Source organism: Platichthys flesus, chromosome 4 (genome assembly GCF_949316205.1).
Source record: "Platichthys flesus chromosome 4, fPlaFle2.1, whole genome shotgun sequence".
In the NCBI taxonomy this organism is placed as follows: domain Eukaryota; kingdom Metazoa; phylum Chordata; class Actinopteri; order Pleuronectiformes; family Pleuronectidae; genus Platichthys; species Platichthys flesus.
The window spans coordinates 20,033,666-20,061,337 of NC_084948.1; the positions used below are offsets into that span (position 1 = coordinate 20,033,666).

Consider the following 27,672-nt stretch of genomic DNA (forward strand, 5'->3'; position numbering starts at 1 on the left):
TCTGTCTCCAGCGTGTGAAATACATGCCATGTTCTTCTTTTTAAAATCTTAAGGGGCTAAATCTTATTTCAAGTTCGGTGCATGCACGTGTGTGAGGTAGAACGCGTATGGAGGAGTCGTCTCGCTTTTCTGTCGAATTATGGGATGGGTAAGGTCATAAGTCAAAGTCTCAGATCTATTTCAAGCAGAGACCTCCTCTGACCCTCCCTCCTGTTCCTATCCTTTACTTTTACTCTCTAAAGTTTTTAGACTCAACTTCCTGCATGGCCTGATCAGTGTCCTCGTGGACAAGAGGGTAGCTGTAAATTTTCTGCAATGAGAGAAGTTTGGTAAAAAAGTGATGAACACGGTTTCCCATCGTTCCCACCGTACATATTTGTGAAAGGTTGTTAATTTTCCGTATATTGTGCAACAAAGAAAAGTCACTCAATCTTTTTTATATTTCAGATCGTGAGCCTTCACATAAGCCTTCAGAGTTTGGTTCATTCAAGCCCAAACTGTTCCTCCTCTGTCCTCCCTTTTTTTTCCCTTCAATTATTCATGAGAGATCACAGCACCCACAAAGAGTCGTGTTTCCACTCTGACAAACCTACACCAGCAAGCTGATACACTGCTCACAATACTCCAAGTCACATAATAACAAGGGAGTCACTTTACGGCTGATACATTCCTCCACACACACACACACACACACACACACACACACACACACACACACACACACAATCACACACACACACAGCAGCTACAGTGCATGTGGGTGTGTGATGGAACAGCCTCCCAGTGACTCTTTATTGTGACAGCAGATAAAACAAATGGCTAAAGAAACACGAGTTAACAGCAGATTTAAAAGTGGATGTATTTGGACGTGGGGCGCAGGCGCCTGTATCCATTTACACACAAACTGACAAAGATGCTCCATATGTTTGGTGTTGACAACACACACTGAGGGTTATCACACGGCAGCAGGCATGGATAATTCCTTAGGGGTGCATCTCAGTGAGTGTATACACCAGCTTTCTGTCTCTTTAAATCTCTTTGTCTTTCACACCCCGGCCTACTACAGACAACCCACTCAAATCAAATCAGAAAAAATCCCCCAAGGACCCTCCATGATGGGGGAGTGCCCCCAGCTCTTTCTCTCTGGGATGGCAACCGGCTGAGTGTAATAAAGGCCTTTGTTATGCTGCCCTGCTGCAAGTCTCTGCTGCTAAAACACACCGGGGGAAAGGAGTGAGTTGCAAGCAGGAGGAAAAGTATTTAGTTTATATTTCAATCACACCGATCTATAATCAACTCTGGAAGCAAACCAGCCAGAACCAAAGTGCATGACAAAAACAAACAAGGGATCCAATCGGCTCAGGGGAATAGGGTTTGTCAGAATGAAGCAGGAATAAATCAAACAATGGAAATTGATGAATGAGGTGGGGCAGTAAAGATAAGAAGCGACATTTCCTGTGTGTTTGTATTACAGAGCATGAGTGTCCAGGCACACAGGTTTAGCAAGTGAACAAATGCATGGATACTGTACACACTGACCTACCAACAGTGCATTTAAAGTGACAGCTGACTGTGTGCAGACAAGTCAATAAAAGTACCTCATTACATGAATTAAAAACTTTAAAGCTACTCTCTTATTATAAAAATATGTGATGATGAACTCACTTACTTCTGTCCTTTCAGTTTCAGATGGTGAACCCACGTTGTCAGCCTCCTCACAGGATCTTCCCACTCTGACCACAGCAGTTTTCCTTCACACTCGTAAACTCCATGACAATGAGTGTAGATGAGTCAAAGTAGAAGAAGCAGTAAAGTGTAAAATAGTCCCAGTGGTTTGATGTCAGAGAGCAAAGGGACCAGCAACTTCACTGGTGTGGGCAAGTGCAAGTAGCCACCACTACAACCAGCACACTGGCTATTCAAATGACTGCTCCTGGTGTGGGGCCAGTGTCTGGCAAAGCCTGGACTGGATCCCGGAGTGGACTGTTGCTCCATAGGAGACTAAAGACATGATCATTCAGTCCACCATTCAAATTCAGAGTGACAATAAGAATAATAAGACAATAGAAGTAAGAGTAATTAAAATAAATCAAAGCTGAGGAACTTTTGAAGCTGAAAATCCTCATGACCCTTACAGCAATGTAATAACATCCTATTGTTCTTCCATTCAATTGGGTAAAAATGTTAATTGTACTATATTTGACATTAAAACATAGGCCAAATATTAGGCCATCATTCAGTAGAGATGATGATTAATCCTAAATCCTCACTTGAAGTTCAAATTTGTTTTCTCTAAACATAGAACGTGTACTATTTGTCCTTAGCAGTTACTTCAAAGATTAAATATGGACAAATTGTATGTATAAACCAGGATGCTTGGATTTAATTTAAACCGATTTTATTAATTTGGTTGAGTTTAGTTAATTGTATTATGTATGGTGAATTTCAATAAATGTATGTTAACGAGTTCTAAAACTGTATTTTAGACTGTATTTTTCTTATTTCTATAGAAGTATGTGCACGTCACACCATATACACAGCCAACCATCCAAATCAATACCTTTTGTCCATCTATGACCTGTATTAGTCATTACCTCTATCTCAATGCGGTCATCTTTACACCTTCGTTTGTTTGTTTCTTTGAAAACGAGATAAGGCAAAAACGATTGGACAGATTGCCACAACACGTGGTGGAATGAAGCAGCAGATGATTCTGATGCCGATACATGTCACTTTCACTTTTACTTTTTTCACTAACGTCAGGGTTTTTAAGCTTTTTTATGGATATTTCAGAAAACAATTCATGGATCTTGAAATGACTGTGTGTGCAAGCTGGTGCAGATCAGAAGAAAAAATCTATTCAGTTCGTTTAGAAAAACAGATGTAGTTACTCTAGCTTGTGTATAATCCACTAAATCATCTGCACCACCTCATTGACCAGTGTAACTTCCCTGTGACCACTGGTTTAAGAAGCTTCAGCCGGCCTCCCCCCCTGTTGTCTGTCTCAGCCGTGGTTTCCCTCCCACTCCTCCCTCACTGACAGTTCAAAGTCTGGCTGCAACAGCCATCAGAGCTGAAATGCACCTTACAATTTAAACTCGTCCCACCAATCAGGAGCCCGCTTGGCCAGTAACAGTCACTGGTGACATTTGCACAACAAAAGGGAGACTAGCTGATTCATCACCCCCCCCCCTTTTTTTCTTCACCCCCCTTTCCCCTCCACCATGACTCCTCCTCTCTTGCTTTTGTGCTCAGAACCAAAATCCCCTTATACCCCCTGTGACCCTCCTCCCCTCTGCACTAATCTCCTTGTGCCCATTGGACTGGCTGCCTCGGTGCTACCTCTCCCTGCACCAGGACCCCCGTCGAGCCTGCACCCCACAGGACACACATCACAGTCTGGCCTCGTTTGCAGGACCTCCTCCTTCGCCTTGCTTGGATGAAGCAGGAATAAAAAAAAAAGGAAAAAAAGGCACAAGGTGGAATTTGGGCCGTGAACAAAATATACAATCACGCAAGCATAATCCGAGACACACAGGAAATTTGCTCAGGGGCTTGATCTTCACCAGGTGTAGAGGAACACATCTTTATTTATCTCACTGTTTTACACATAGTGCTTCAACATCCAAGGCCTCTTACAGGTTAGGTCACATTCCCAGTGCTTAAATACTGGTCACATTACACAGACAAGGAGCCTCTTCATTGGCACTTAAAGACCCCACCACACACCCTGCATGTAAGGCTCCCGTGGGGTTTGGGTCGGCCAATATGGAGTCCGGCCCCTTTGTATTTCACATTGGGTGTTTCTATAGCAACAGTGATTTCAGGGAAGGACAAGTGGACCCCTGCACCCCCCACCCTCTCTCCATTTTGAACAATTAACATACCCCGCCCCCCATCTTGTGTTTAGTGGGGTGTCCGACACACACACACACACACACACAGGGGGCTGTGCTGAGTTGTGGGTTAATAGGGTGAGGTGAAAGCTGAGGGATTATCACCAGGATGTGAGACATGGTTTCAAATGACATTTTTTAAATGAAAACGATGAAAGTCAAAAGAAATCAACTTTGTGATATCAGGCAAATTAATATATCTTTCATTGCCTGAAAAGTGCATCTATCTCACAGGACAGCCGAGTAGATCTTCCCAAACAAAGTTGCCTGAACTCCCTTTTTACACTTTATGAACAGAACAGGAACTCCGTTATATGAGTCGATAAATAGACTGATGTCACATTTTGATGACATCAGACCTTGAGACACAATTTACTTTTTTTCCATTCTGCCATGGATCAATCAATCAAGTCCTTTTGAATATCCTCCTCATCAGTCTGAGTAAAGCACTGTCCCTCACTGCCTTGGACGCCCTCTCCCATCGGCTATCCTCCTTCCAAAGCCCCCGCCCCTTCCTCTCGGCCTTGACCTCTGCCCTGTGCAGCCGTTTGTGGAGACGCCAGTGGAGAGGAGAGTCAGGCCGGACTGCGATGGGCCCCCTGCGAGCAAGGCCGAGCTTCAGGACCTCTTCGTTCACACAGTAGCTCCATAACGACCCCTGCTGGACAACAGGAGACATTCAGAAAAAAAAACCCTCAACAGACGCACTCATGACTCACAAACTGACAATTCTTTGTCTGAGTTTATGGAGGCCTCACCCTGCTTTGAGAAACCAAGCAGTGCAGTGTGTCGTCCTCACGGCTGATCAGTTTTAGCCAGACTGTTTGGGCGGGGGCCAGGTTCTTCTGCAGCCAGTCCCTCCCCTCGGGTGTCAGCTCCACTCCGGCAAGATGCACCAGCAATGGAGACCTGGACACACCTGGAGAGGACAGAAAAGAATCAGAGACCATATGTGTCACAAATAACATTGGTTATATTCTAAGTGACCCTTGGAGTTTCATCTCCCCAAAATGGCCTGATAAACACACTCAAATAAATTTCTTTTTGTTAATATTTCAATGAAGAAATGTAATTGTTTAATAGTCATGTTTTGTTGTTTTATTTATGCAAGTAAAGTACACATGTACAAGACGGTTTTCCTGCCAGCTCCCCCAAGTGAAATGTTCAGAAAATGTAAGTGAGCCCATGTGAGAATGAAGCAGGAAAAGGTCTGGAAAATCCCAAGTGAGTAAGTGGGTGTGTTGAGGACGTTTATAATATGCGAAGAACAATACACTGGAAAAAAACAAAAAAGGAACACAAATATCTCCTGATGAAAAAATGAGCCATACACGCTGGGGTCGAAAACAAAAATACTTTGTACTTTGCAGATGAATCTATACAACATGTTCTGCCTCCTAAGTGCACTCTAGAGACACCACCGCCTGTGGTTGTTAACATGTCTGGTCTGGACAATCTCCTGCTTTGTTCTTCAAAGGAAAATTCCATAAAAATTAGGTCCAGAATTTTTTGGGGAATTTGCAATATAATAGTCACATTTTCTACAAAATTCTCATTTAAATAATGCATCTAATACATTTCATATAAACACTGAATTTAGAATTTAGATGTAAAGCGTCAGGCTTACTCTAATCATGATTGATTGAGAACATAAGTAAATCACAGGAAATGCTGACCAACTATGACGAGAACAGATGTTAGATGTTGTAGGTCAAGTGGGACAAAGGTAATATTTGAAATTGCTGGATGACGCAGGTCCATTGCATGTGAGTCCTTCACACTGAAGTTGCTGATGGAGCACTCAATATGAAGCCTCCTGATTTTATTGCTCAATGAGTATTATGATTCAATATGACAGCTAACAGGCTTACCTGCAACTCTTGCTGAGGACAAGATGATAAAATGCATCGGAGGTTGACTTTACAAAGTAAAGAAAAATGTCAGGATGACATTTTTCATGTAACTAGATGAAAAGGTAATAAATAAAGCACTGTTTTTTAACTTTATCTATTCAAATGCCCTCGTGATATCTTTAAAACAATGCCCCGCTTTACCCTTGTGTTTGTTAAGTAGTGTTGAGAGGATTGGCAGATGAATCGGGACATGCTCCACTTCAAGTCCTTTCTCTGTGACGGAGTGAACTCTCCCACGAAGGCGGACGTTCCTCTCGATGAAAAGAGCCGGGATCTCAGACGCAGCTTGAAATTTGGTGATCTGAGGAGGTGGAACCAGTGGAAACGTTTCCTGACTCTTGGGTTTCAAGTGGGAAAAATTGTATTGTTTAACATCAAACTGGTGAATGGAAAGAGCCTTTTTCTGTTAAATCTGCAGAAAGGAGTATAAGTGTCTTAATTTAACCTGAAATAAAATAGGTAAGCTATTATATGGTGTGTGGTGTGTTTATTTAGTTTATTAAATAAAAAAATGTTCATTGAAGTTTACATGGTTTGCAAAGTTAAATTTTCAGGACAATAAAGAATATTTCAAGGTAATTTTGTCTTCAAATTCCAGATTGTTTCCTTGACTGTAAAAGCATCATCTAAACGTTTTCCAGGATGCCTGTTTTTCACTTACTTTAACAGTGTGTTTTTCAACATGTTCATTGATTTCTCAGAGAATAATTCAGGGATGTAGATTTTTTAAATCAGACATGTTTAGAAGACTGATATTTATGATTGTGGGCAATTTGGTGCCGATCTAAATAAAAATCTGTATCTATTGAATATTTAAATGTGGTTTATTATGGTGACAGGATACTCAGTGACATTGTAGTTTTAATTACGGAATAGGCAACATCAAATGCATTAAATGAAAAGTGTGCACCTAACCTGTGTCAGTTTGTCGTTTATTCAAACGGTGTGTGTCTTTCTCTCTTACCAGTTTGATGCTCCTTGCAATTATCAGAACACCAGCAATCGCCAGCCCAGTGCTTATGTTCTGTGTTAGAGACAAGAGAGCAGTGAAGGGCAGTGAACCGACAGGAGGAGAGTGACGTCATTGACTTAACTGAACAATGTCAGTGAGAGAGACAGGGTACAAACCCACAGTGCTCAAAATGTGATGCTGAAAGGATATCAGATCAATGAGGAGGGTTTCTCCAAACGCATCTGAAATGGATTAATTGGATGTAGATGCAGGTGTCACCAGGTTCTACATGTCCATATATTTGCACATCCATGCTCTTGCATTACCAGTCAGTAAGTTCAATGGCCGCTGAAGGCCAGTGACTATGAGGACATACAGACCCAGGGTTATAAAACCACGTGGGTCAACTGGTGATGCCTGACACATTATCAGATCAATAAAGTGGATTATTGGAGATTAAAAAAAAGCTCCATTAACCCACAGTTGTTACACCGTTGAATGTGCAATTGATAAACTAGATATAGACGCAGGTGGCTGCAGGTTCTGTATGTGGGTGAATATATTTGCACATCACGCAGCACCAGTTCGCTGCAGTTTAATGGAGGCTCAAGCACACTGGCAATGAGAAACACATGGGGTATAAACCCACTGGGGTCAACTGGTGATGTCTGACAGGATATCAGATCAATAAAGTGGATTACTGGTGATCTAAAGCTCCATTAACCCACATTAGTGACATTTCTTAATAAATGAAACTGTTAGATTAGCTGTAGCTGCAGGTGGCTGCAGGTTCTGTGTGTCCATGATGGGAGTATATTTGCACATCCATGCTCATGAATCACCAGTCAGCTGCAGGTCAGTGGAGGCTCTCACCCGCACAAGAGTCAAATGATCATCTGCGAGCTGTGATAGGACAGACACGACGTTGTGAGACGCCTGGTCCCCTCGCTGTCTCTGTCTGTCCGCCCCTGCAGCGGCAGCCTCGGTCTCTGTCTCTCTGGAAGTCGCCGGCATGTTGTTGACATTTTCTCTCGACGCATCCGGCCGTCGCTCCGCCCCCTCGGCGGCAGGATCGCTTGCCTGTGTGGAGTCTCCGCCCTGTGGTCTGCTTAGGACATGACAGGACTGATTGCATTGTGATGATGATGATGATGAATAAATACACAATGTAAAGCACATCCAAAAAAATCACATCCATGTGCGCTATGCGATTTGGATGCAAAAGTTGTAAAGTTCCGTAATTTACACTTTGAACACGTGGAGGATAAAACTTGCTCGTGCACGTTGCAGCCGACAGTCACATTATCCTTAATAAACACCTCTGGGAACAGTGACGTACACATCTTTGTCTGCACAACTTGACCTAGATAACTTCGGATCTGTGGCGCAATTCAATGCGCAGAACAAAAGGAGCGCAATCAAACAATAGAACTGCCCTTTACATTTTATTTTCATTCATAATAATTTAATTCAACGTGCATCAAGGTGTGTGTTCGGTTCCCGACGGTCCCCCCGCGTGTGTGTCTCCTCACTTTCCCGCAGCGGGGCCACACGCAGCAGAAGTCGCCCGGTGCAACATGTCCAGTAACAGACATGTCTGAGCGCTGACTTGTGTGACAGATGCGCCGCAGCTTTCATCTTGTAAACTGTGAAGTCATGGAGCTACTTGAGGCTGGATGACGCCCCCATTACCGCAAATTGGCCAATGGGAGGTGAGAGGCAGAGTTGTCCTCCCGGCCGCCATTAAAGAATTCAATCCATGAACTGAAATAATGGAAATCTGCAGGAGCCATGGATCAGGCGGAGGGGAGTAGCCGATGAGTAGCCTCGTCAACTCGGCTTTTCGTCCGCTTTTTTAAAAGAGCAGTTTCACTATGACGGAGCGTTACGGTGGTTTTGGTGAAAAGGGAGGGCGGCGTAGCTAATTGTTTTATGTAGCTAACAGGCTAGCGCTGGAGCTCTGGTATGTTAGCTTGTGCGCTAGCAGGCTAGGAGAGATCAGGGGGAGGGGAGAGTTCCTTTGCTTTGAAATTGTTTCAGATCGGCTAGCTGCCATTAGCATTAGCACACCAGGGACTAAGCTTTTCTAGGGGGGTGAAGTTTTTTTTTTTTCTTTGAATAAGTTTTCCAGCTCGTATTTTTTTCTTTATTGGACACAGAACTTCTGTGGTGTTTGAATCAGCGTTGGTGAAACCAGGTCATGTAAGCTGCGTGATGTGAGGGTAACGTAGCAGCCAAGCTTGCGGCTAACCAGACCAGACAATACATTTCAAATAGGATTGATGAATCCAGCCGCTAATCGCTTACAGTTGACGCTGCCAGGCTGCCCGTCTAACGTTATCGTAGCCCCCCGGGGCTAGCGGTGGCTAGCGCCGGGCAGAAGTTGTCTGTTTGACTAGCGATAGCTCGGCGTAAGCTAGCAAGTTGCTCAGCGCCTCAGCGGAACAACTGAGCGTCGCCTCGCCAGCGAGTGGACGAGATCGGCTGTCGCCCCCTCGATGGTGATTGAGACAATGGACTTTAACGTTGCAACCCCGCAGTGAAAGGATGAGTTCGTGCTTTGTACCAAACGGGGCCAGTTTGGAGGACTGCCACTCCAACCTCTTCTGCCTGGTGAGTCCCCCTCTGCTCCCCGCAGCTAGCTAGCATTAGCTCCGACGCCGAGAGGCCAGAAAGCCATTTTGGCTAATCAGGCAACAAGCTTTGTAACGTCAGTTGCAGATTGGCGTGAAGGCATCGGGGCCTGCGACATGCACGATCGCGATCCAGCTAACTTCCATAACACGAGACGCACACTGCAGGGTTTTCTTACTGAGGAGCTGCACGCGAATATGTCACGATCATGTGTTTACAGTGCATTGATTACACCCGATAGCCAGCTAGCATCAGCGTTAGTTACATGGTGGTAACAGGTCAGGCCAACAGGCACAATTATACACAGCCTGTGCACAGCTCATCTCACCCTTTTTAGGGAATAGCTCTACATTTTTAATTAATGCACATATCCGGAATTAAGTCCCTCTGTTTTTAATTACACAAAGTGAAGTGATCCTAGACTGACTTGCAGTGACTCATTAGGTGTCTGTAACTTCTGAGTAAATTGCTGGATGACAGTGATGTGTTCAGGCAGGACTGTGGTGTCACATCTAAAAAGTATTGCAAAACTTTCCAGAAGTCATCAACCCCCAGTTTTCAACTTTCTTCATTGGAAGTGAATTAATGCATGACAGGAAAAGCTGTGTGTGTTTAAGGGAAGGAACACTTTCACTGAGTTATGCCATCAACAGCAGATGATTGGCTAAATGCTGTATGACTATGTTGTGTGCTCATTCTCACATTGTTGGTCCCCCTCTCTTCAGGCTGATTTGACCGGAATAAAATGGAGGCGTTTTGTGTGGCAAGGGCCCACCTCTTCGCCCATCCTTTTCCCTGTGACCGAGGAGGACCCGATCCTGTGTAGTTTCAGCCGATGCTTGGCTGCGGATGTGCTGAGTGTGTGGAGGAGACACCACACCCCGGGTCGCAGAGAGCTCTGGCTTTTCTGGTGGGGGGATGACCCCAGTTTCGCCGAGCTTATCCACAATGAGCTCTCAAGTGAGTGGTTTTAACAACTCCACGTTCCTTGCACTGTCAGAGACAATTCTATAATATATTTCACCCATGAGGAGAAAGGGCAAACATTTTTTTAAACAAACCCTAAATGATGAATTCTTACATAATCAAAAGGCCCTGTCCCAATTCCACTCCCTTGTCCCTTGAATAAAGTGCACTTTGCTGTGTAGTGTCCCCCTCCAAACAGAGCCACAAGAGGTAAGGCTAGGAAATATTCCCTTAATTTGTCAAGTTCATATAAGGGACATGGGAGTAACAAACATTATGCTCAGTCAGTCTGTTTACATGCTTGTTTTGACAGAGTGAAAAGCAATTTCCCTTGAAACAATCATCGCGACGATTCAGAGTATGATGTTCCATTAGCTTTTAAATTGTTTTGATGGTAATTTTGGAAGATTTCATACTCGACAATTTCCGTCTACCCCTAAGTTTCTAGGTGGCCATGAATACACTAAGGTTGAAGGGGTGTTCGACCTTAGTGTGGCCACTACCCCTACATCACATGGAGAAATGGGACAACATTACTCCTTAGCAGCGACGCGCAAATCGAAAGGGTAGATCCAAGTATTAGGGCTAAGGGGTGAATTGGGACAGGGCCTAAGTAGTTCGCTCAGTACTTTGGAATTGGCACTTTTATTCTGAATGTTAAGAAACAAATATTGAAGAGTGTACAGGTTATTCACAAAGCCTTTCTATAACTGAAGGGTTGTCAGGCAAAATGGGTCCATTCGTAAAAACGTCTTTGGTGTTTTTGATGACACTGCCAACCTCTTCTAAGCTGCGGCAAGGATTGGTTACGCAACTTAAATGATATAAAGTATGATAATAATAGGTCATGTCTGCCAAACTGGCTCTCGGCCACAGATACAGGTGTGTACAGTAGCTTTAAGACAAGCTGTCTTGCGTCAGAGTCACATGACACTGTCTTGATTTTTGGAAGAAGGCCTCACCCCAGTTTGTTTATAATCATGTCTGTGAGACAGATCCCCCTGACAGCTGCCACTCTGACCAGGTCTTCTGTCCCCAGTCTCCGCCTCCATCCACACTCGTATGTTTCAGTTTGAAGAAAACGTCAATTAGGCTAGATATACACCTGTTATCCACGCTTACTGCGGCGACTTCTGGAAATGCCGTGGGGCCCCTTTCAAGTATAATTAACACCCAGGCTTGTGATTTAAAATGGACAGACAGAAATTGACTGACTTGTTGTAGATGCAATACGTTTAAGCATTTAGGCAACGCTTGCTGGACTGAGATGGTTCTCAATCTAGGGCACTGATTTAAAGCTAAAGCATATCAGGGTAGAAGTAGCCTAAGGGAAGGTCAAGTGTTACTCTGAGACAACACAGAGCAAAATCTGCTCAAATCTCAGCTGATTCGCAGAGTTGGAAACGCACATTTAGTCATTATGAATTACGGCTCTTGAGAAAACATTGTTGACCAAACTTGAACACCAAAAGAGCTGAAATGTTTTATTCCAAAACTAAGCAATAAGAAAAATATTGAAGTTTTATTTATATCTGTTCCAACGGGTCACTTCTGTCGTTGTGCTTTGATTTCCCCCATCTCGCACACCGCTGTATACATTTAATATGATGCCATTTTATTAAACGGCATAGATGTTTGACTGTGTCTCTTGCTTACAGGTGAGGAGGATGGCGAGTGGGAGAGTGGCCTGTCCTACGAGTGTCGAACGCTCCTGTTCAAAGCCATCCACAACCTGCTGGAGCGCTGTCTCATGAACAGAGGCTTTGTTCGCATTGGGAAGTGGTTCGTTAAGCCGTACCAGAAGGAGGAGAAGACCATTAATAAAAGGTACGTCCCTGCTTCCTAATGGCAGAAGGCGGAGTTAAAGAACATGCCGTAAATTCTCAAACCCCCCTACACTTACCGAATAGTCAGGTCGCTTGTTTCTGTCTGAGGTATGTTCTGTTCACATCTGTGAGATTTACCGGTACCAGGTCGAGACCTGTTGTGGCGCTGCACACATTTTTATTTCGCTCGTCAACAGATTTGAACTCTGATTTTATATATATATATATATATATATATATATTAAAAAAAATGTCTAATGCTATTAGTGAATCTAAATACTCTGCTGCTTAGAGGGACTGATGGTTTTAATGCTGGTATATTGCTGGGAAATCAGATAATATATCCAGGAGCCAGAAAAGACTTGATAAGTTAAATAGGTAACAGCAGTGTTGTCAACTTAGGCAGCTGAAGGTCCTTTCCAGCACACATGCATGACCCTTTTTCTTTGGTACCTCCATTATTCTTCAAGGCAGTTTCTTTTTGTGGTGCAAGAAAACGCAGCCCAGTTGCAGAAGATAAATTAAGCGGTAGAACAACATGTCTTGAAATGTACTTGCTGCGCTGAAGGGCTGAGCATTAGCCAGCGTTTGATACTGGAGTGTTGGTCAACATGTGCAGCATGTGGATGTTGTGCTGTTACAGTAGTTTCTATGTTTAAAGAGTTGGATGTACTGTGACATTGGCTGGGAGCAGTGTTTGAAACGCAGCACTTAGGACAGAACCATAAAACAGACCTTGATGGAGACGCGTTAAGGACGGATGGGTTGTACGTGAGCCGCCGTGGCCAGATGTTCTTATTGTGTTGAAAGTTGTGCTGTAAAGTTCCCATATAGTTTGTGGCAATTAAAATTCCCCTTTGGGACCTAACTGGAGAAATGTTGCTCGCAGCTGTATTGTTTTTAACGACACTGTAATAGGCCAACAGCAGTTTCTGGGAATGAAACATCATCTACTTATAGGAATATGCTGTGAATAAATACACATGGCTTTCCTTAAGCAGTGTAAACATGACGCTAGACAGTTGAGTGTGATACAGCATCTGCTGCTCTGATTTATAAATAACGTTTTTCTGCATCATAGCTTCACTGAGGTCAGTTACAACTGGATCCATGTTGCTTTGAGTCACGGAGATCCTGCAGTGCTCAGAGAATTGAGATTCCTGGAATGATCACAGCTTTCTAGTCACATTATCGGAATCACATATCTTTCATCTGGTCTCGTATATGAAATGTTGGCAATAGTCTGCCAGCACGTTGAACAACAGTTTTATTTTGTCTATGTAAATAGAGCAACACGTTGAGGATAGAGTTTTAATGTCTGTACCTCTGTGCTGTTACCGTAGAAGTGTAAGCTACAGGTTAACGCTAAACAGCGCACACAAAGATCTCTTTGGTTCAGAGTGGACTTCTGCACCACTGCATTTCCTAACCTACCTGTTGAACATAAGGCCGGAGGCACCCCCCCTTGCTTCTGAATGAAGTGGGAATCCTGGAGTTCCCAGACAAGCTTATTTCAGTCTCTGCTGTGTGGCAGCGTGGCTCTGACCTAACTTGTGTTTGATGCAGAGGTCCTTCTGGCAGCTTGGTTGATGGCTCATGCGAGTTCTAGCAGCTACATGTACATTAAACTACTGTTGCACAGAACAGGAGTGTATTTTAGAGCTCACTGGTGTTTGGCCTCTGTTTTTACATACAAATGTCTACAAGTGAGTGTTGAGGCAGCACCTCTAACAGAGGAGTCTGGCGGTCTCACTGTCGCCTGCGCTCTCTGGCTGGTAAACAGGGTAGTCTTTGGAAAATGCTGAATGTGCACTGTGGTTTTACAGCAGCCATGTCAACAAGCACTATTTTAGTGCGTTTAGCAGCCTGCTCTCCCAGAAGTAGCTAGAAAATAAAGATGGGTATTGTTTTAACATTTCTTGGTTTTTAAATATCCCCACAGGTTTATTTTTGCAACATATTTCTTTGCCTGCGTTTTTGTTCTTTGCACCATCTGATTAGTGGTATTGTTTTTTTTTGGGGGGGGGGTTCTTTTTGACATAATGATGTGGTAGCGCTTGTGGACTAATCCCTCTAAACACTACGATCCCTCTTCTTTTTTTTTTCTTTGACTCACCTTGCAGCGAGCACCTATCTTGTGCATTCACCTTCTTCGTACACGGAGACAGCAACGTGTGCACGAGTGTGGAGATCGCTCAACATCAGCCTCTTCAGTGGCTGAGCGAGGAGCATCTCAGCCTCGCCCAGCAGAGCTCCAGCCCCTTGCAAGGTAGGATCACTAGATCTGCAGTTGGTTTACACTGAACTGGTCTTTATCTTGATAAATTACCTGTTGGGTTTATTATCCTACATAAGTACTGATTCATCTCTGCCCTCCAGTCATCCTGAGCCCATATGGCTTAAATGGGACCCTCACCGGCCAGGCTTTTAAGATGTCAGACCACCCCACGCAGAAACTCATTGAGGAGTGGAGGCAGTTTTATCCCATCAGCACCAGTCCCAAGGAGGCCCAGGAAGAAAAGATGGAGGATACGGAATGGGAGGACGATTCCCTGGCGGCCGTGGAGGTTCTTGTTGGTAAGGCCTTGTGATCATTTATTAATGTGCAGAGCGGTGACTGAATACAGTCAAGAATTTTGCGATTAGATTGATTTAATTGTCAAATCTTGAAGGATATTCTTAGTTTTCTAATGAAAACATGAATTATTATGACTTAGTATAAGAGTGGTTTGGAAAGAATTATTAAATAAAGCTTTCAAAATTTTTGCTGCTGGACACTGTGGTCTAAGCAATCAAATAACCATTTTCTATGTAATCCACATGACATTAGATATACAGTTTATACAGTCAAATCTGAGTTAGCCAGAACCAAACCAGGTGGAGATTTGATGTCAAAGATGAATGATTGATTCAGTAATGCTTTTAGAAATTAAATAGAAATGCTTTATTTCTGTGCGCCTTACACGCTGTTTTGGAAATAAATGAATGTGTTTGGTTCCAGCGGGGGTGAGGATGGTTTACCCTTCCTGCCTGGTGCTTCTCCCCCTGTCGGACCTCCCTGCTGTGGTCCCTCAGGGCTCGGCCAACACCTCAGGAAGCCTGTGTGGTGCTCAGCAGGGCCAGGCTGCTCACAGAGATCCTGCCATGTCCTCTGTCACTCTGACTCCTCCAACATCGCCAGAGGAGGCTCAGACTGGTAAGAACTGGAGCTGCACGTGGACCAGAATTAAACACCTGAGCATGTATTGCCTTTTTTTTTTTGGAGAGAGACAGAATTTGTTTGTCCTGTCTTGCTTCATAGATTATCAGCCTGCCCAGAGGTGGCTCAAGTTGTCCTCTGCGTCCGATGGCTACTGCTCTAACAACACTCTTCATGGGGGTAAAATCCCTCGTCGACTGGCCAGCCAGATGGTGGAGTCTGTGTGGCAGGAATATAGCATAAACCGCACAGGGAACAAGTAAGTTTGTCTTCATCTCTTCCTCAAAGTTTGTTTTGATGGACAAAGTGTTGCCTCCATGCTTGATCGATAAAATCACAATCTGCTCTTCTTTATCAGGAGGAAGTTTACTACCTTGACAAATGGGTCCTGTGAGGAGGAGTTAGACAAAAATGGACTCTGGGATTTTGTGGAGTCAACTCACAGGCCGCATTGCAATTGCTCCAGGTATGTGGAATGGAATGCATTCACCTTTTTGTGTTTTTTGTTTTCTAAGTTAAAGATAAAATCTCGTAATCATTCTTTGTTGTTTGTCACATAGACATAAGAATCAGAAACAGCGCTCCAACAGCACCTCAGGACACCCGCCATCATCGGGCCAGCCCGCTCAGCCGGCGCCCAAGCACAAGCTGGGCGAGAAGCTGGAGAAGGGGGAGAAGCAGCAGAGGAGGCCACAGACGCCGTTCCACCACCGCAACTTCGTGAGCGATGAGCAGTCCATGGAGCCACAGAACCAGAGGCTGTGTCTAAGATCACAGGAGGAGGGCTCCTACCCCAGTCTGCACCACGTGGACACGGCGCCCTCCAAAGCCCCAACGCTGCACACACACGGCCCCCCTGCAGACCACGTTGGATCCCCACCTCCCCCACCTCTCAGCCCACATCCATGTGATCACGGCGAAGGTGACATGACTCCGGGTGGCATAAAGAGCTCGTCCACGCCCATCCACCAACCGTTCTACCCGCCGTCAGTGGAGCCGTGTCTGCTTCCACAGAAGGGCTCCTCTGAGGAGCCTCAGCTGGAGACAATGACTATGCCCCTGCCTTTCCCCCCAGCATACAACGAAACCTTAGAACCTACTGTTTTCATAGGTTCAGCCATTAACCCCAACGAAGACTCTACCCACAACCCTTGGAAGTATTTCAACCTGCCCAGGAAGAAGGCCTCCACGTTCCTGACACCCCAGCTACCTGTGGATAAAATACGAGAGGATTCTTGGAGAGGTGGAGGAACAGAAAATGTAGTTTCTGTAACTGAGTAAGTACTTGATCACTCCTCCTCACATCCATTAAAATTATTGTAGCTGTTTATGAAATCAGCCTGCTACCTCCTATCTGATCATCACTACACAATTTCTCTCCATGCAGGTTAATGTCTGGCACCACGCAGCAGCTGAAAGTTTCCGAAGAGCTGATCAAGACTTACGCCCAGCGAAGAAACAGCCACCTTGCTCCCGCCAGGGGGGACGAAGAGCACAGTGATGAGCCAGACCCTTACGCCTTTGTTGAGGGAGATGAGGAGTTCACCTTCAACGAGAAAAAGGACAAGGCTGGAGCTGAGAGAGATGGCAACAAGAAAAACAAGGTGTGTTCCAGGTTCGAATGCTGGGTTGAGGTCCTTTTCTTCACTGTCCTCTTAGTAGCAGGGTGAACCTGGGGTGATCAGCATGTGTGTGATTGCAGGAAAACAAGAAGTTATAATTTTTACATCACTTTGATGGCACAATTACCAATATCTGTTGACATCAGCAAATATCAATATCAGTTATTAGGTTTCCTTAACTCTTCATCAGGCTGATGTTAATTTACACATATGCATTTCATGCATCTACTCTGTGAAATAACGGTTTCCCTACGTTTTCATAATTTTTCATAATTACCTTTTTATGACCCAGGGGGACGATGGAGGTGGATCTTCGGGAGATGGTGAGAAATATTTTCTTCTGTCTGATTTTCAAATACATTGAAATGTGATTTTAATTTAAAAAATGGAGTTTGCCCCCTTTTTTTAACGCCTCCTCATTTGTTTTGCATTGCAGATGGCCAGGGTCCACCAGGCAGTAAACCCTTAGCCTCGATCAGCCTCATCCATGAGAATGACTTGGCCGTGTCCTACAGCGACCTGGATAAAATCTTCAATTCAGATGAAGATGAACTGGCGGTAAGTGCATCTACCTGTCCAAAAGCTGTACCCACATTTTCTGTTTTCTGATATTGTGCTCCTGGAAAAAACTGATTGAAACACTGAAATAGAAAACTGAGTATACCTTTTCCCCTGTCTGCATAGCCTGGATTCAAACGAGCTGGAGCTGGAGCAGAGGACAAGTTTGGCTGCAAAGATCCAAAAACTGCCATGTTGGACCCCCTGTCTTGCATAAGTATGAAAACTAAGAATCAATTGTTTAGTCGTACATGGTTATTTTAAAGACTTGTTGTTTCAGGAGAAGTAACAATGTCTTGTTTCCCTAGGCTCAGCGGATCTGCACAAGATGTTTCCGACGCCGCCTTCCCTGGAGCAGCAGGGTTACTCCCCCATGAACTCCGGGAGCAAGGATAGTCTGGAAGCAGGGGCAACCATGTTGGACGGCAGCCAGCTCAACAGTCACTTCAAGATGGAGGTGGAGGAGGGATTCTGCAGCCCAAAGCCATGTGAAATAAAGGTAGGACGCATCACACACCTGCGTGAGAGGCAAGTGGGAAACTTGGTTGCATCCACTGTGTTTTCATTGTTTAACATTACAAAGATTAAGACTAAGACCCATCTGTGCTTTCAGGACTTTTCCTTTGTGTACAAGCCGGAAACGAGTCAGGCGCTCATTGGCTGTTCCATGTACGCCCCACTGAAGACCCTACCCAGCCAGTGTATGTTGCCCATCAAACTGCCAGAAGACTGTGTTTACACTCGCAGCTGGACAATGGGGAAAATGGAGCTCATACCCCCAGTGACAAACGTCAATCTCCTCACCAAAGACAGGTAAAGCTCAGAAACATTTGTAATACTCAATAAGTTAAATGACAATACTCAGAATAAAATAGTGAATATTTTAGAAATTCCCAAAATATGTACAGAATCTGAAATCCCTGTTTATCTCTCTGTTACAGTAACGTGCCCAGTGTGGAGCCAGACTACAGTCAGACATACACCCCTCAGACCCACACGCCCTTCATGTCAACCAGTGCTCCTCCCAGTAACAGCGGCACAGGCATCCTGCCCTCTCCAGCCACGCCTCGCTTCTCCGTGCCCACCCCTCGCACGCCACGGACTCCACGGACGCCCCGCGGCCCGTCCAGCGTGCAGGGCTCTCTCAAGTACGACAACTCTGACCTTTACTCCCCGGCCTCGACACCCTCCACCTGCCGACCGCTCAGCTCAGTTGAGCCGGCCACTGTACCATCCATCCCAGAGGCCCACAGCCTCTATGTCACCCTCATCCTCTCCGAGTCGGTCATGAACCTCTACAAGGACTGCAACTTCGACAGTTGCTGCGTATGCGTCTGCAACATGAACATCCGGGGGGCGGATGTGGGAGTTTACCTCAAGGACAACGGCGAGGCCCAGTACCCCTGCACTTGTGGCTTCAGTGCAGTCACCAATCGGCGCTTTGGACAGTCAGCCGGGCTCTTCCTAGAGGACGAATTGGACGTGGTGGGACGGGGCTCAGATGCGAGTCGAGACACAGAGCGGTCCTTCGAAGAGCTCCGAGCTTCCGCCACACACAAGGCCGGCAGTCTGAAGGAGAAGCCTCCAGATGAGCTAATCCTGCTGCTGCAGGACCAGTGCACCAACCCATTCGCTCCAATTTCCGGTGTGGAGTACCCCAAGCCGAACTCAGCGCCCAGTTCATTCCTGAGGGTCGAAGAGAGAGACTGTTATAACGACTGCTACATGGCACTTGAGCATGGCAGACAGTTCATGGACAATATGTCAGGAGGAAAAGTGGATGAAGCACTAGTGAAAAGCACCTGTCTTCATCAGTGGCCAAAATGCAAATGTATGACTTCTTTTACAAAATCTTACCACTGCAAGCAAAGTTTCCCTTCATTTATTCCATTCAACTTCAAACAACATGAATTTAAAACTTATCCTCTTTTGTTTTTTTTCCTTTTTATAGCCGCGGATATGAGCAAGCTCTTCTCTCAGGACGTCCTGCGGGTGTTACTGTCCCTCCAGCCTGTGCTGCAGGACACCATCCAGAAGAAGAGAAGCGTTCGCTCCTGGGGTGTTCAGGGACCGCTCACCTGGCAACAGTTCCACAAAATGGCCGGGAGGGGATCATATGGTGAGTGGAAAGCATTTGTAGTTCAGTGTTTTTTTTTTCTTTCATTATGCTGTTTGTCTTTTAAAACGGAAAAATGTTCAGTGAGGAACCTTGTCCTCTTCTCCCCCATAGGCACAGATGAGTCTCCTGAGCCTCTGCCCATCCCGACCTTTTTGGTCGGTTATGAGTACGACTTTGTTGTGCTGTCTCCGTTCGGCTTGCCTTACTGGGAGAAGCTCCTCCTGGATCCTTTTGGCTCCCAGAGAGATGTGGGATATGTCGTCATCTGCCCAGAGAACGAGGCTCTGCTCCGCGGGGCCAAGTCCTTCTTCAAAGATCTGAGTACTATGTATGAGGTAAGCACCTGGCTCATCCTAAAACTCATCCCTCTTGTTCTGACTTGTCCACAGAAACAGTTTCTTACTGTGAAGAAAGGATTTGCTCCATTTCATTTACACATTCATTTCATTTTCTCTCGACAGGCATGCCAGCTTGGGCAACACAGGCCCATCTGTAAGACTCACCCAGAGGGCGTTTTGAAGGTCGGCACCACAGAAAGCCGGAGCATGACAGAGCAGCCCCTCAGTGATTGGTTCCTTAAGATGTCTACGAGAGACGCAAACAATGAAGCCTTTAATAAGCTCAAACGCTTTGCTCAAGTGTGCCGCTATGATCTAGGTAACATGTTTGATCACAATCATAACAAAAAGTAAGTATTGTCTTTTATAGATTGTGAGACGCCAATTGATTGTTTTCTTTTTACCTTCATGACCTCTTTCAGCCCCGTACTTGTCAGAGCAGTCTTTGGATAGTTCTCTATTGTCCCAGCGCTGCCCCACCGTGGTCATCCCCCCCCAGACCCCCAGCTCTTCCAGCACCTCCTCAGGACCCCAGAGCACCAACACTACCAGCTCCAGCACCAGCTCTGCCCAGCCAGCCCAGCCTGCCCAGCCCGCCCAGGTCAACAGCACCCCTTCCTCCACCTCCTCAGGCTCCCAGCCCATCAGTGGAATGGCGCCGGCCAAGCCAAGCTCTTACACGCCGTTTGGGACAACAGGCTTGCAGGGCGGCACGTCTCAGAACGGACCCCAGGCCAACCAACAGGGTGCTGTGGGGCAGGCAGAAAACGGAACCTCAGCCAATCAGCCTCAAGTGTGTGCTGAGACCTTAGAGAGGTAGGACTATATCTGGGGTTATATCTACTGTTGGGATGGTGATCAGCTTTTAATATGAGTGTTAAGTTTGAAAGTGTTTGAAACCTGTTAGTAGTTGGTTATCAATTGACGACTTGATTTAAACGTTATTGATTTGTGGTTTTACTGAATTCATGCCACTCTCAGCAGCACACAATCACACGTCCATGTGGTTTAACATGTTTTGATATTTACTCACTGACCATATGTGTTAATCAATATTTTTTAAATCTAGTTTCTATCAATTGACCTTTACAGCTCTAGAAGCATCACATTCGCTTCTGCTCGAAACACATTTATCATAAAATCAATCCTAAAAGCTCCAAAAACACATTTCTCAGCTCCACCATCTGTGAGTTTTATCGTACTATTTAGAGATTTCCGATTTTTGGACCTGCCCTGTAGTCATGACAACTGGCTCTGTTGACATATGGTCATTACAGTGATGTGAACATTTTCAAGAGCTTGACTAAAGATTATATATTTTCTTCACAGCACAATGGACAGAGACAAAGTGGGCAAGCCCACGGACGGAGAGTCCCACGCTGTGTCTTACCCGCCCGCCATCGTGGTGTACATCGTCGACCCCTTTAGTTACGAGGACGCAGACAGAGAGGTCCACTCCAGCACCTACACACTGGGCCTGCTGCGTTGTTACATGGAGATGCTCCAGTTCCTGCCTGCTCAGATCAGAAACGCTGTCTCAGTACAGGTACGGCTCTAAGAGGTTTAAGGATTCTCATTTCGTTAATTTGTCCAATATTTTGGGAAAGGATGAAAGAAATGGTGTGTGACAGTCACCTGTGATGACCGGGTGAAGTTCACACAGTGCTGCTGAGCGCTGATGGTTTTCATCAGTAGTTTAAACTAATCACCTCTTTAGCTACAATAGAGCAGTTTACCAGGAAGCACAGAGGGAGGTGAGAAGGAGCAGGGGACTCATTAACAGACTCGAATGGAGGTGGTAACTGCTACACCTGCGATATAGTGACACACTATTGCATCAACATGCCAGGGGGACTTCTGAAACAAAAGAAGTGTGAATGTGCTAATGGTTTCAGTGGTGGAGTCCTCAGTGCGGCCAGGGCAGACACTGAAAATGGCCTTATCCACCAGTGATGCAGCCAAAAGTTACTTGAATTGCATTGAATATAATATATATGATAGTAAAGGTCTGGTTTAAACATCTTCTAATATGGGTTAAATTAATTATAAAAATGCACCTTTAACAAATATCTATATGTAAATTCCAAGCAGTTTTCAGATTATCCACAAGCAGTCGTACTTTCTATGTCACATAGTTATGTTATTCTCGGTGAACCCAGATCCTTTTATGCCATATACATTTCAAAAAGAAAAACTGAAAAACAAAGTTGGCATATATTGACTAGCAGAAGAGATCAAAGTACTAAAATAGAAGAGTGAAAACGTTGCATGCATAAAAAGTAAAGTGTTGGTGCAGATAACTGCATTAAATGTTTTCTCACTGTTGTTTAATTTCTTCTCAGATCGTTCCCTGCGAGTATCTCCTGCAGCCGGTGCACAGCGGCGAGCGCCACCTCTACGGCCAGCTCCTGAAGTCTCTGGCCTTCTCCGTGTTTACACAGTGTCGGCGGCCTCTGCCCAACTCCACTAACTTCAAGGCTCTGACGGGCTTCGGCCCCGGTCTCGCTATTGACATGGCTCTGAAAGACCCAGAGGTAACTGCTGCATCTATGAATCTTATGTGATACCTGGTGGAAGTCGCTGGACAACAACGTTTTAAAATTGTGTTGTCTGGTCCTCTGTCGTCTGGCTTTTAAACATGTATTTTCCATTGTGCAGAGGCCCGAGTGTCTGCGTCTATATACGCCGCCCTTCATCCTGGCTCCAGTGAAAGACAAGCAGACGGAGCTCGGGGAGACTTTTGGCGAAGCGGCCCAGAAGTACAACGTCCTGTTTGTCGGCTACTGTCTGTCTCATGACCAGCGCTGGCTGCTGGCCTCCTGCACCGACCAGCACGGAGAACTGCTGGAGACCTGCATCATTAGTATCGATGTTCCCAACAGGTACATGCACTCACTCACTCACTCACCAAAAAGAGATGCACCAGTGCCACAGGATTGTGTCGTTATTCTAACCACGCGTGTTGTCTCTGCAGGGCTCGCAGGAAAAAGGGCTCAGCCAGACGCCTTGGTTTGCAGAAGCTGTGGGAGTGGTGTCTCGGCCTGGTGCAGGTGACATCACTGCCCTGGAGGGTGGTCATTGGACGGCTTGGTAGGATGGGACACGGCGAACTGAGAGGTACACACACACATTGCTGTTTTCTGAGTGTGCAGTTCACAAGTACGTGTACAATCAAACACTAATGTGCTCTCCTCTTGTCCGTGTTTCAGACTGGAGTATTCTGCTGAGCAGAAGGAACTTACAATCCCTCAGTAAGCGTCTGAAGGAGACATGTAGGATGTGTGGTATCTCTGCCGCTGACACTCCCAGCATCCTTAGCGCCTGTCTGGTTGCCATGGAGCCCCAGGGTTCCTTTGTCATCATGCCAGGTAAAAATGAAATAGTAATAAGTTGATTAAGAATTCGAAATGACGCTGAGTTGAGTTTGTGAGTCCCAATCGTCTCTTCTCCGCCGTGTCTCTGCAGACTCTGTCTCGACGGGTTCAGTGTTCGGTCGCAGCACCACGCTGAACATGCAAACATCCCAGCTGAGCACTCCTCAGGACACATCCTGCACACACATCCTGGTGTTCCCCACCTCGGCCATGGTGCAGGTCAACACTAACACTGCAGAGCCCATCGACATCAACTTCAATCCCATAAATCCTGGTGAGTTTGTCCGCTGACGAGGCTTCGGAAAAAGAAACGCATCAGAAGTAAAGAATAGTGAATGTTGAAGGCTGCTTGTTTGCTCTTTGCAGATGGATCGGATGGAATGGGAATCTTCGACCTGTTTGACAACGACATGGTGGATCCCGACCTCATCAACATCCTGCCCAACTCCCCCACTACCTCCCCCGTTCACTCTCCTGGCTCCCACTACCACCAGGGGGGAGATGGAAGCAAGGTCAGTTAAATCAATTATTTGCCTGAATACCTGATCTAATGAAGAACATGTCAAGTTTTTGTTTGTTTACCCTCAAATTGAAAAATCTTAAATATTGTGTCACTTGTTGTCATGTTCGTTTTTATTCTCCAATCATTGACCAAGATACTTACTGATTTTGCTGTGACATTGACACGTTGCGTTCCCTCCTGCTTCTGGAAGACGGAAAATTCATTCTGGGCTGCTGTCGTAACTGTTGTCGCTCAGTTGTTGTTCTCACTTATAAAAAGACCCCAGTACAACAGAAACAGCAAATCACATAGAATTGACTATTAAAGTCTAAAGCCTGTCCTGTAGAAAACAAGTTGTTCTGTTGTTTGATTCCCTCGATGTCGTCTTGCAGGGTCAGAGTGCGGATCGTATGGAGTCCCATGAGGAGGCTCTGAACATCCTGCAGCAGCCGATGGCTCTGGGCTACTTCGTCTCCACAGCAAAGGCTGGACCACTGCCTGACTGGTTCTGGTCAGCCTGCCCTCAAGCCCAGAACCAGTGCCCACTCTTCCTCAAGGTACAGTGGCACTTGTGTATATATATATTTTCTCAAATCGGTTCCAAAGTGTGGAAAAACTGTTAACTTTGTTAAGGATCACTTTCAGTGTATCAGAATAAGGCCAGTTAAAGTTTCTGAAAGCCAAATGAGATGTGCAAATTATCTTGTCGGGCCAATGGTCAAAACCCAGTGACTTCCGGTCTGTCTCTCTTGAGACCAAGACCGGAGATGATGCAATAAATTAATTGAAGGGTTGTGATTTAATTTGTCTCCTTGTCTCTGTCTCCCAGGCCTCTCTGCACCTGCATGTGTCTTCTGTCCAATCAGACGAACTCCTGCACAGTAAACACTCCCACCCGCTGGACTCCAACCACACCTCTGATGTGCTCAGGTAGCTGCTCACACAACAAGAGTCGGTGAGAACTGTGTGTGTTTTTCCAATCAGGACAATGTCGTAACACTGCCCTCCTGTGTCTGCCTTCAGATTTGTTCTAGAGCAGTACAACGCCCTCTCCTGGCTGACGTGCGACCCTGCGACCCAGGACCGCCGCTCCTGTCTGCCTGTTCACTTTGTGGTGCTCAACCAGATGTACAACTTTATCATGAACATGCTCTGAACTCTAAACGAGATCAAATCGCTGAGATCAGATCGAACTGTGGATCCTCGACACTCAAAGGACCTCACACTCCATCAGGGCAAATTACGGAGGAAGCGTCTCTTCTTCTCCTCCTCCTCTTCTTCTTCCTCCCTGATGTATCTTAAACAACACTGACTGACTGGAAGTCTCCAATCAACCAATCAATCAGATGCCAAGAATCCATTTTAGCATTTTGGAAGATTAAGGGACGTTTCATAAAGGAGAATAAATTGTCTTTTTAATGACTGTAGATTGCAATCTATAAATTTTATCTTAATGAAATGCCTGCATATATTATTTATTGTAAGTTTTTAAATGTGGAATTTTTAATGCTTAATATCTTTTATATATTACAAATCCTAGAGGGTGTGTACATCTCACTGTAAAGGAATTGGTTTCAAAAGTGTAATTTTCTCAATTACAACACAGACAAACCTGTTCAAGTGAATTTGCTGTAGATTGCTTTTAGAATATTATTTTTTCAAAGGGTACAGACCTTTTTATTGACATGCTGTAAAAATGAAGTAAACGCTGGCCTGGGCATTTGCATCCCACCCGACGAGTGGATGAGACTTTACCTCTCTGTCTGCTTCAGCTCCAGAGTCTCTCGCACAGTAACTCAATGAGCTCTGAAGAGGAATTAAAAGGTACATTGTCAGATTATATATTTTATATAACAGATTTAGGTAATTGTGTGTGAGTGTATATGTGTACATATAATTGTGTGCCGCTACTGATGGTGCAGCTTCTGTTTTAGAATTAAAGTGCGTCTACATTATATCATCTTGGTTTTTATGGACTTTATTTCAGGTTTGTTTACCCAGAGGTTCTGACAGTATTCACCAAAAACATAAAGAGTGTTTCCATCACATGTCAAAACACAGTGGCACTGCCACAAGGGACAGTTCAGGGTTTACTGTCATGCCCATGGACAGTTTTGCACGTGGATCGACATTGAACCTACAACCTTGTGGTTAGCGGACAGCCCATTCTATCTACCAAAAATTATTGAAATCCAAACCCGGATGATTTGATCCTAAGCTTTCTGTGATGTAACTTGGAAGCATCTTTTTGTTCAACTGTTCTTGTCTCAATTCTGTATTAATAATTTATTCATATATTACTTTTCAATACAAGTTAGTTGTAAAACACTTGGGTAAGTGTTTTACAACTAACAAAATAAAACTTACAAACAGAATAAAAATACAGATAAAAGCAATTAATATCACATAAAAAAAAACTTTATTATAAAATAACCCAAAACGGTTTAGTTGAAATAATACTATATGTACCGGGTGGGGGGTTAACAAGCAGTGCCCAGCTGAATATAAAATCATTCAAATTAGCTTAAACTTTACCATCTGCAACAATAAAGGGATGATTATATTAATAAAAAAAGTTCATTAATCAAAAGTAGCAGTACCAATTTCAGAATCTGAAATATTCTACCTATAATATAGAAGGAAATGATCTCTTTAATTTAAAATACAAATGTCTTTATAAAGATTTTAAAACTTGTAGCTGCATCACCTTCATTTATTTTATAAGTAGATTTAATTAACTGAATAAATTAAATAGTTTTCTGCAGCACTATTCTAACGAAGCTGCTCTACAGTAAGAGTCTGTCATCACATGAGTGTATAGTGAGTTCTAGAGGGGTAGTGGCTCTAATGGCTTGTGTGGATGGAGCTTCAGCTTTAACCCTGGCCATACTAACTGGATTGGGATGGTTAGTGAGAATGGAATTAGCTAATCAAGGAGAACATGTCATCCCAAAGCCTCATCCAATCAGCGTCTTACGTTCTCCTTAATTGGATCCAATTGAAGGGTAGCCCAGTTTGTCTGGGGCCAATCAGGAGAGCGTGCATCGGGCCACATCCAGCAATTTGAAGAATCTATTTAGAAACATTCGATTAGGGGAAACCAATAAATAGCCTCACGCTGCTATAGTGAGAGCTGAAGTGTCTGGAACCAGCAGACGGAGTTCCTCAGATCGACTGTGATCAGTGTCATCTGTGCTTCATCGAGTCATCCATCCACCATTAGCTCTTCTGCTTCTCCCTGTGAGGGTCACAGGCAATTATCACCAATAACCATTAATAACTGAACTGAATGAACTACCTTTTATTTGAGTTCATCCCTGTTTTGCCATGGATTTTTGAGAAGCACTTTGTAACATTGTTTAGAAAAGTGCTATGCAAATAAAGTCATTATTATTACTGTTATAAAATGCAGAAGGTTGGAAATTCAGAGGTAAAATCACTCATGTGAAAATACCATAAAACATAAAATACCTTAAAAATGCAATACGAATAAACCAATGAACAAAAAACTAAATTAATCGTAGATATAGTTTGGATTCATCAGCAGAGGTTTTTGCCTCAGATGTCACATATGTAAATGTACATTTCACACGGACATGATAGTTATTATTTATTCATTTGCTCATCAGATTTTCAGTGTGTGTCTCTGGACCCCCCCCCCCCCCCCCCTGCTGCCACCCACTGTAAACACTCCCTCTATAAACTCAATCAGGAGGGTTTAGGGCGACTGATGGGATTTGTTTAAGCCATTAGGAGTTAGGAGTAGTTAATGG

At 44.7% G+C, this 27,672-nt stretch overlaps 2 protein-coding genes across 3 annotated transcripts; one reads left to right on the top strand and one right to left on the bottom strand.

Annotated features, from left to right (window-relative positions):
• Positions 1–3,554: 3,554 nt before the first annotated feature.
• c18h3orf33 (c18h3orf33 homolog (H. sapiens)) lies at positions 3,555–7,826 on the bottom strand. Of its 2 annotated transcripts, XM_062385482.1 has the most exons (5): positions 7,635–7,824; positions 6,774–6,833; positions 5,951–6,110; positions 4,655–4,815; positions 3,555–4,557 (listed from the first exon to the last, which is right to left on the bottom strand). In XM_062385482.1, the coding sequence occupies exons 1-5, from the start codon at positions 7,773–7,775 to the stop codon at positions 4,303–4,305; spliced, it is 777 nt and encodes a 258-aa protein (XP_062241466.1). In that variant the 5' UTR covers positions 7,776–7,824; the 3' UTR covers positions 3,555–4,302. The 2 variants fall into 2 exon arrangements, with proteins under 2 accessions (XP_062241466.1, XP_062241467.1); XM_062385483.1 differs by lacking the exon at positions 6,774–6,833 and having other exon boundaries at positions 7,635–7,826.
• Positions 7,827–8,508: 682 nt separating this feature from the next.
• Positions 8,509–25,856, top strand: LOC133951497 (mediator of RNA polymerase II transcription subunit 13-like). Its single transcript, XM_062385484.1, has 30 exons — positions 8,509–9,374; positions 10,121–10,355; positions 12,020–12,188; positions 14,311–14,456; positions 14,567–14,764; positions 15,189–15,383; positions 15,489–15,645; positions 15,745–15,852; positions 15,947–16,663; positions 16,774–16,990; positions 17,301–17,331; positions 17,445–17,566; positions 17,693–17,783; positions 17,875–18,065; positions 18,180–18,379; positions 18,508–19,397; positions 19,518–19,685; positions 19,797–20,020; positions 20,147–20,342; positions 20,446–20,839; positions 21,353–21,569; positions 22,366–22,557; positions 22,682–22,905; positions 22,998–23,140; positions 23,233–23,391; positions 23,489–23,671; positions 23,764–23,909; positions 24,292–24,456; positions 24,729–24,829; positions 24,923–25,856. The coding sequence occupies exons 1-30, from the start codon at positions 9,309–9,311 to the stop codon at positions 25,053–25,055; spliced, it is 6,378 nt and encodes a 2,125-aa protein (XP_062241468.1). The 5' UTR covers positions 8,509–9,308; the 3' UTR covers positions 25,056–25,856.
• Positions 25,857–27,672: the final 1,816 nt, after the last annotated feature.